Source organism: Sitophilus oryzae, unplaced genomic scaffold, assembly GCF_002938485.1.
Source record: "Sitophilus oryzae breed Bouriz unplaced genomic scaffold, Soryzae_2.0 scaffold_1189_pilon_pilon, whole genome shotgun sequence".
Taxonomy (NCBI): domain Eukaryota; kingdom Metazoa; phylum Arthropoda; class Insecta; order Coleoptera; family Curculionidae; genus Sitophilus; species Sitophilus oryzae.
In genome coordinates this window covers 338,820-348,710 of record NW_022145825.1, presented here as the reverse complement: position 1 = coordinate 348,710, position 9,891 = coordinate 338,820, and the positions used below count along the sequence as shown (strand labels likewise).

Here is a 9,891-nt window from a genome sequence, read left to right as displayed (position 1 = left end):
CAAACCTGTGAAGACAAGTACGCGTGAACATAGTAAAGCGATCGTCGCGTCGGCAGCAAAAAAAATACAAAGAATAAAGAAAAAATTATTTAAAATATTTAAATTCAACTATTCGAGAACACTTTAGTTTTTTAAAACATATAGGTCTACAAAAATCGTTGCCGTTCTGTTAAAATGACATTATATCCAAGTTAAACTTCAAAATTAACAATTACTACCTGATAACAATTACTAAATAAGGTAAAACCAAAAAGCCCCAAACTTTCTATATGATTATTTTTTATTTTTACGTATGTTATGTTTATTTATGTTATGTTCTTTAAAATCAAAGAAGCGATTGCCATACATTACTAACATCTACAGATGCATGAGCAATACATTTAGTTTTATTAGATTATATTAAAATAATTGCCTCTTTTATTTTTATTTTAGAGGCTTTTATTTTTTTTGGGGGCTTTTTTAACGTCAAAATTATAATGAAAGAAGCTATAGTCTCTAATAAGAGAGGCTTTTTTAATACAATCTAATAAAAATAAAAAATGTATTGCTCATGCATCTGTAGATGTTAGTAATGTATGGCAATCGCTTCTTTGATTTTAAAGAACATAACATAAATAAACATAACATACTTAAAAAATAAAAATAATCATACAGAAAGTTTGGGGCTTTTTGGTTTTACCTGACTAAGTAATTGTTATCAGGTAGTAATTGTTAATTAACTTTTAACAGAACGTCAACGGTTTTTGTAGACGTATCTATTTTAAAAAACTAAAGTCTCGAATAGTTGAATTTAAATATTTTAAATAGTGTTGCGGACCCGTGTGGACTCGACCTAACCTAACTATATGTCCCGCCCTCAGATGACCTTAACATCGCATTAAAGAATAGACACCGTAATTCATTCGAAGTTTCGAGAAGAATCGAGTTCCACTGGAATGGAGTAGTACATACAAGAACATTCGAAACCTTCTCTATATGTATGCACCTAACGATCTATGGACTATTCGAGAAATCTTTAGCTGTGGGTATAAAAGCCGGCGGCTGGGGCCTGTAGAGGATGCAAAATTCAAAATAAATTCTTTCTAGATAAATAGTTGTAAATCGTTTGTAAATAGTTCTTTAAGTCTTTTATCGTTATTGTTTTTGTTAATTAGTGTTAAATAAATTGTGACCTTCTATCTACACAGAACCGACGAAAAACGTAACAATAGTTTTTTTTCTTTATTCTTTGCATTTTTTTTGCTTCCGACGACGGAAAGAGATAAATTTTCCGAAACGTTAAGCATTTTTTGTTCGTTAGGCAAATTTGTATATCTGTAAACCTAACTAGTAGTTTCCGATCGGATTGGAACGCAGCAGTGTCTATAAAAAATAACTATTTTATTTTGTAGATTTTCTTGCAGTGGCGAAATATCCATATAGGATTTTTTGGAGAGATGAATCCGCCACATAGGTATAGACATTTTTTAAAATTCTCTGGTTAAAAACTGGTTAGACGCGTACACTCTGTCACCGTATTGTAATAAATAAATTGCTGTTGTGTATTCGTTTTCAAAATGTATTTTTATTCTTTTTCGTTCAATTCCCTGTCGAGCGAGTCGAGCGTGTCGTTGGAACTGGAATGAGTGAGATCGGTGAGTTCGTCCAGGTGTTTCTGTCGTTTTCTGACGTTCCAGTGAAGGCACTCGGCTAGGGAGTCGAACCAATCGGTGATTTGGTCGTGCGCGCAGATGCTCGGCACGGGGTAGATAGACGTCGTGACTCGTAAACTGTCAAAGAATGAATATAATCAATATCATTGAAGAAAAAGACTAAGGAAAGAGTATACCGGGTGCGTATCAAAAGTGGCTCATTCATATAACTATTGTGCTTTTTCAGATAAAAAAAAACGAGATTTTGTATGTTAGTACAGTACATGACATAAATTAGGATTTCACCGGAAATGACTATAACTTTTGATTTTTAAATGTCAACCTTGGTATATTTTTACTTTATTCGATAGAAAAGTACACTCCGAATAGAATGACATAGCATATGTCAACTTTTGACATTTTCGCTTTAAAAAATAGTATTTTAAATTTCAATCTAGAGGTGGGAATTCTAGTTCCTTGGGAGGAACTAGTTCCTTAGTTCTAGTTCCTCCAGAGGAATAGTTCCTTGTACTAGGTCTTTAGTTCACAATAGTTCCCGACAAACATTGACATTCCCGTTGCTTGCTAATGGGTTTCGTTGTCAGTCAAAACTATTCACAGTATGATCTGTATAATTTTGATAATGTACGAAATATAACGAGACGTTGTAATTGCGTGTGTTAAAAACGTATAGGTAAGTTTTATTGCTGATAAAAAAATAAAAAGAAATTCAAATTAGAGTTTAAAAAACTGTACCATAAATCAATTGGAGCAAATAATACGAAAATTTTTTCAAGCTTTTTTTTTCATTTTTTGTATTCAGAATATCTAGTTCGTTTTATAAGATATTTCTTAATTTTAGGGACCTAAAGTGAAACATTCCGATAAAATATTCAAAGAACAAACTAAAATGAAAGACAGTATCCACGACAACTTTCAGGGGTAATTACACTGGTTGTGGAAACAGACAAGGCCGAATCCATGGTCGTCACCTTGTATTTTAATTAGTTCCTCTAGTTCCTCTCGGTCCGAGACAGGTAACATACGGCTGGCATTCCACTCCCGTCTAGCATCGCTACTATCGCGCTGACCGATTCGTACGTACACTAGTTTTTTATTTAGTTCCTCTAGGTCCGGATCCGGTAACATACGGCTGGCAGTCTCCACTCCTGCCTAGCATCGGGCTACGATCGCGCTGGCCGATCCGTCGCATATAATTATACCGTATGATCGAAAAAAAATGGCGTCCAGTTGGCTTGGAAATGATCATCGATGACATTTCCAATATAATTATATATATAAAATGACAGCGATCTTCATTTCATAGCCATCGCTGACGCCGTTTTATTCGATCATACGGTATTATCGGTCACAGTTTCGATCCCGGAATAAGTCCTGAGCATAGACAAACTAACAAAAGCAAGACGCGTCAACGCTGTACTGCAAAACGGTAACAAGTTTGATAAGAGTTTATTACCGCGCTTGCGTCAACTGGCCTTTTAGACGAGGAGGGTTTACTTATGGATTGTGTATTTTGTAGTAGCCTTTTAGACAAGGATGTTTAATTAAAAAGCGTTTATTAAAATCAAATAAATGTATTTCCATCGGTAAAATAAACAATAATTTCTGGACATAACAGATTAGTTATAAATTATCAGTTAAATAAACGAAAACGTATTCCTCTTATTAAAAAACTGATAAAAAAACAACAGTTATGGTAAACGAAATAAAAGCATTATTCTTCAAAAGGTACAAAAAATAATTATGTATGTTATAATATTAATAATAGGAACAATAATAAACATCTTAAAAATATACAACTTTTTCAAATATAAAACAGAAACATAAACTTCACATTTTCACAAGAATTTGCAAAAATATTAACATTTCGAGTCTAATATAAAATATAAAGCACGAAAATTCAAATCATAAAAAGATTAAAAAGATAAAGATTCTTATAACTTACAGTCAATTTGTAGGACCTTCGTTTTGTCTACGTTAGCGATGTAATCACAATAATATGTATAATCACAGTAATTATTATGTTCTTCATAAATGTAAAATGTATTAAATTATTTGTTTTCGTTTTGTACGCTAATAAAATAATAGTAATAAGCAAACAAAACGCAAAATCAGGAATTCAACAGTTCGTTCAAGGATGGTTCAAGGCAAAAACGTTTTTCGTTTTATTTATACTCTGTTTTTTTTCTCAGGTAAGATTTCGACAGACGATGACAGAAGAAAAGCAGATGACGTCCCATACCAATCTATTTATTTTACTAAAAAAAGTTTCTAATAATTTTTAAGTTATCTATGGATGGGTTTAAATATAAATCCGTCATGCGTCGTGTCTTGTTGTTTTTAACCAGTTTTATTGGTTTATTTAAAAAATGACAGATCGTATTTCAATTTTATTGGTTTGACGGAACGATGAACGACAAACGGACGCCGATGCGTATGAACTCGCCTTTAGATTTTTGTCATTTTTGACGTTTGTCAAAGTCTTGCCAAATCATAGGTTATAATTTTGTGTCAACTTTTGTTAAATACCCTGCGTTTTGGAAGATGATGCATTTTGATTCGTATTATTACGCGTGTTTTGTGTCTTTTGAAGTCAAGTGGAGGAAAAATCGAGTGAAAATTAACTGTAGACCCAGAGCACAGTTTATGGTTAATACTCGCCAGGCAGAAAGTCTTATACACCAATGAAGTTGCCATCGATAAAGTTTGTATACCATTTCGTCGTAGATAAGTGCATCTCGTATATGGTAGAAGGATCAAACTAAACACATACTAAAAACTGGAGCAGCTGTAAAATATCGACATCACACGATAGGTAAATAATGGATTTTAGTACTGCAGAAAAATAATGTCAAAAGGTAGGTACTGGTTTAAAAAAAATTAAGATTAAAGTTAATTAATCAACCTTTAAGGTATAAAATTTGGTAGGTGTTATTAATAAAATAGTTTGTTTTATTTACCTATGTTTTTTTATTTATTCCTGTGGAATATTACAAATTTGTATTTGTACATAAGTTATATTGATAAATATAATCATAAATGCGGGTAGTTTCATAAAGCTTGAAAGTAAATAATAGTTCTTTTTATATTTTTTGGTATGTAGTGTCTTGTTCTTGTTTGTTTTGTATTAACACATACCGTTTTTATTAAATAAAATAACTCGATTACATTTTTTCAGTTTTATACAGTTTTTTCACAATATTTTGAAGTAATCACTTGTCATCTTGTCAATCAAATTTTAAATATTTCCTGCTATGCGTTCCAGTTGTACCAACTTATTTCTTTGTAAAATAAAATAAACTACTTTGAAATTAAAATGACAGACACATCTATCACTGTCAAGGATCTTCTCGTTGGACAGACTATAGGTTAGGTTTGACGAGAGCGACTGCGCGATGATTTCTGACTCAACTGGCCAGCGCAAAAACAATAATTCGACTTCCTCAATGCTTTGAAAAGTCTTGCTTTTGTTAGTTTGTCTATGGTCCTGAGGAACTAGTTCTTTGAGAAACCGGGAACTAGTTCATTTCGGGGTCGGATAGTTCATTGGAACTAGTTCATTCACGAACTATACACACCTCTATTTCAATCTAGACTGGTTGTGTTAAAAATAAAAATGTTTATTAGGAGTCTTGGTTTTTCGTATCTCGTCCTGGCCGGTTAAAAGATGCCCAAATCGTATTTTTAATCATATCCTAATTTTTTCAAAGGAATGAGGGTGGCTCATTAGCATAATTTGGAAAAGCATTTTTTACGAATTTGGTACCACACACTTTGTATTTCGAGTCAAATTATCGTTATGAACCGCATGTTACAATTTCAAATAAACCATATGAGAAAATGTCAAAAGTTGACATATGATAAAGATATGTCATTCTATTCAGAGTATCATTTTCTATTGAGGGAAGTAAAAAAATACTGACGGTGTCATTTAAAAGTCAAAAGTTGTAGTCATTTCCGGTAAAACAGGAAGTGACCTAAAACAATTGAATACGTCAATCAATCCTAATTTATGTCATGTACTAACATACCAAATCTAATTTTTTTATGACAAAATAAAAAAGTTATAGGGGGTGAGCCGCTTTTGAGAGATATGTTAAAAATTTAACACACAGCAATATTAACGGTTATTTATGCAAAATATAAGGGAAAATACATACCTGTCACCGTGAACGAGTTCCTGCCGATTTCTGCCGTCAAAAGAAACCCACGACGTATTTCTACTTTCGGGAGAAACTGAAATCTGTAACAAAAAAATTCTCTAATAAACATATATTCGAAATTTTCAAGATATTGTACCCTAGCTTGGAAGAAAAATGTTATTAAATATATTAAAAGTATGTGTACCTTTAATTCGACTCCCGCAGGTACAACTATAGGCCTAAAACTTAAAGAATGGGGACAAATGGGGGTAACCATGATAGCTGGAACACTGGGGTGGATCATAGAGGCACCAGCAGCCACAGCATAGGCTGTACTTCCTGAAAAAAAATGAATTGCTTAAGATTCAGGGTTAAAAAACATGTTATGGTTTGAAAGACTTATTTTCATAGCAACTGTTAAAATTGCCTTTGATCTATCAAAAATATTAGATAAAATAGAACTTTAACCGCAAGGGTAGATTAAATGATAGTTTAACAGCGAGGATAAGTTAAAAACTTTATTTCTTCTCGCACGTTTTTTAATTGCTTCCATTTTTGAAAATTTTTGTATTCATTTTCATAAGTTATTCGGGATTTAAATGGAAGTAGTTTGGATATGGCGTTTGTCGCCTCAGCCTGAATATCTGTTGGTAATTTACTTATTTCGTTTTGAGCCATTTCTGACTTCAATTCAATCAGCAATCGACACGAAAGATAATTAAAAAATATTGACTCAAAACTGACAACTAAAGAGACTGCTTTATTTATTTGTCAAATTACATAGAAACCAACGCCAACCCAGCACAATATTTTTTCTACTCTTAATAAATTCCTTGAAATAATAATTTCTGAATATTTTTTAAAACGTAACTCGCTATGGAAAAAAATATTGTTTTACACACGACGATAAAATTGCATTATCGTCTCCCGAAATTAATTCACTCGCGATTTCATCGCTCGTAAATTAATCTTTTCGGTCAACGATAAAATACCATTTTATCGTCTTGTATAAAAAATAACTATTAAATTGTTTTAAACACTTTTTAACCCCACAGCTGGGATTATTCTTAAAATAGGTTTAAAACACTTGTTTTAAACTATGTTTTAAAATATAATACTGATATTATTGGTTATGAAATAAATTTGTTAAATACTTATTTCTAAAAAATATAGTATGATTGATTGGCTCCTCACCTGTGGGCGTGCTTACTATTAAGCCATCTCCTTGGACAGAAGTGATATGTTTCCCGTCCAAAAACAAATCGATGTTGGACAGATACGGAGACGGTCCCCTATCCACGACCACTTCGTTGAGCACCAGAAAACTCGAAGGCTTTTCTCTACAACATTCATCCTCGATTTTGCTAGAATTTTCCGTCTTGGAGTCGGATTTCTTCATCACAGTACACCTTAATCTACTTCTTAACGTTAAAGCCGCATGTCCTGATCAATACAATGAAAAAATGCGTTAGTAAATAATCGTTCAGCATTTAAAGTTTCATATAAAACTGATTAGGTATTTTTACACAAATAAAGTAGGAAATTAATGATAAAGGATTATACTATATCCGTATTGTAGCACATTTGTAGACAATTTCTTTATTTTTAAGATTTTGATGGTCAAACATCAAAAAAATATTCCTTATGTTTGGACTAAATTTTCTCGAAAATAAAGACACAATTTACAATTCCGCTACAATACGGAAATAGATTGAAGTTTTGTGATTACAGTGATATATAATTTATATGGTTTTGTAACAAATTGCTTTGCAAACCTTAATCAAGCCTTAATCAAAGCACGTGTGTTTGGAATTTTAGGTGTGGCTTAACACGACAGGATCGGGCTAAGCCTTAAGCAGATTTCTGAGTATAATATATATTTCCTTCGGCCACACACCCGCTTTACCCGACCTGGACAGTACAGCGTAATAGGCTCTTAAAACATAAATCTAGACGATTTAATAAAATTAAAAATCGTAGGTACCTTCAAGGACATTGTTCACTTGTTCCTGGAAATTGTCGAACCTAAAAGGCGTAAGGAACCCCAACGAACCCAGATGGAAAGCCATCACGGGCGGCACTGATTGCTGGAACAACTGACTGGCGTACAGCAGAGTTCCGTCTCCGCCCAAGCACACGATAAAGTCGATTTTGTCTGTCAGATCGTCCTTGCCTAGTCTGAACGTCATCAGGCGGTCTTTGAAGGTGGTGAACGACCCGATTTGGTCCAGGTGTGGGTCGTCCATGACGGCAGCCTCCACGAAAACCACCATTCGTTTTTCCTGGAAGAAAATACTAATTAGACTGGAGGCTAGCCCACATACGAGTGAAATTATTGAAATACTATTGTAATTATCTGTGTTCTTTAATTATGATAAAGATTTGGCGCCCAACGTGGGGCCTAATGTATCTATTTCTCTCTTGTTTGTCTTTCTTTCATATGTAGTCATGAAATCGCCCACTTTCTTTGTCGTTTGTGAATTTACATTTCTATTTGGTAATTGTTAAGATTTTCATGATTTGTTGATTAAAGTATTTTTTGACAAATCATGGTAGTTATGTCTGACAAAACAAATTTTCCTTTTTCCCAGTAGGACAAACTAAAGCCGTCGATTTTATAACTACAAATAAAATAAAGAGGCAAAAATAAGAAAGATATACATTGAGCCCCACGTTGGGCGCCAAATCCTACGATCTCTCCGTATTGCTGGTTGCGGCCCTGCACAACCGATTTCAAAGATTTTCATAGGATAGGGATAAACTCGTCATCATTAAGCGACATAGAAAGTTACAAAAGTATTTCAATAATTCGAATTAAATAGTTATTAAAAATAAAAAATAGTATACTAAAATACGGGTAAGTAAGAAATGGGCCTTATAATACGATTGACTAAAGTTTTAGTAATTACTTTTTACCTCTATGAGCCATTGAACCAACTGCACAAAAGGAAGGTACACTGCAGCATCTCTAACCTTCTTTATTACAAGAACTGTCAACGGAGGTTTGTACCATGTCAGTCTTTGGCTAGCCGGATCCTGTATCGTCCTGTAACATAATAATTGCTATTAAAACAAGTAAACAAGTACAACTAAAGTATAAAACTTGGTGTTACTTTGTCTATGTAGTTATGATTTCGTCAGAAGGCATCTAAAGAAAAAAACAACAGAACAAAGAAACATCTGTTTGTGAATCTCTATTTGTCACGCTTTTGTATACTTTGTAGATTTTATTTTAAAATGTTTACAATGTTAACTTAACTGTCATGACAGAAAAATCATATATAACACCTCTAGTATTATGAGATGTTTGCAATGTTAAATGGTTTCAATTTCAACCTTCAATAAGCAGAGTTCATGATTTAACATCATGATGTAAAAAAGTTATGACATGTGATGATTTGCAAAATTTTTGAATTGTCAAATTAAAAATATTTAAACAAATTTTACGCTTTTCATATTTTTTCATATTTTTACGCTTTTCATATTTGGTTTTGCCAATGGTATTAGCACTGGATATTTAAACTATGTTATTAGTGTCACAAGGTAACAAATGTTATTAGAAAATGATCCTTAAAATATTTTTATTTAATATATTTGGGGTTATATTACTTAAATATAACCCCACTATCAAGATATATGAGGGTACTTAATAATTATTATTATTAATCATAATATAAATAATTATATGACAACCAACTAAGAGTAATGAATTTTTTCCAAAATATTTCCATAATTCTCAGTAAATACGGGCAGATTAACACGAAAAACTCATATCAAACAAAAATGTTTACATTTTTTCTTAAATTACATAAAATAAAAAGAATTTTAGTCTTTATATCACATCAATTCTTAGAAATTATAAAAAGATCGACATGAAGAAGTGATATGGAGTAAAATTATTCTTTATAATATTTTTTCTTAAATTATATTATGATAAAGAAAAAAGTTTTAAATTACCATCACGTGAATTAAGACAAGAAAAATTATGCTATGTTCGTTTTTAGTAATGATAAACATTTTATCATTATTATTATAAATTATACAGTAATAGATCATTTTAATCGATAGAAACATAATATATTTATGTATCAAATGGC

The 9,891-nt window shown here is 32.1% G+C and overlaps 1 protein-coding gene across 7 annotated transcripts in view; it reads right to left on the bottom strand.

The window, feature by feature from the left end:
• Positions 1–1,222: 1,222 nt before the first annotated feature.
• The window catches only part of LOC115891635 (NAD kinase-like), a 35,772-nt gene continuing 27,103 nt past the window's right edge, over positions 1,223–9,891 (bottom strand). For 4 of the 7 annotated variants that reach the window (XM_030912154.1, XM_030912156.1, XM_030912155.1 and 1 more), the window contains 6 exons: positions 8,711–8,840; positions 7,779–8,076; positions 6,989–7,237; positions 6,000–6,133; positions 5,813–5,895; positions 1,565–1,769 (listed from right to left, as the gene is read on the bottom strand). In XM_030912154.1, coding sequence (XP_030768014.1) covers positions 1,565–1,769; positions 5,813–5,895; positions 6,000–6,133; positions 6,989–7,237; positions 7,779–8,076; positions 8,711–8,840 — 1,099 coding nt within the window. Of the gene's footprint in view, positions 1,770–5,812; positions 5,896–5,999; positions 6,134–6,988; positions 7,238–7,778; positions 8,077–8,710; positions 8,841–9,891 lie in introns of all 7 variants that reach the window. The other 3 variants (XM_030912159.1, XM_030912157.1, XM_030912152.1) reach the window with 2 other exon arrangements.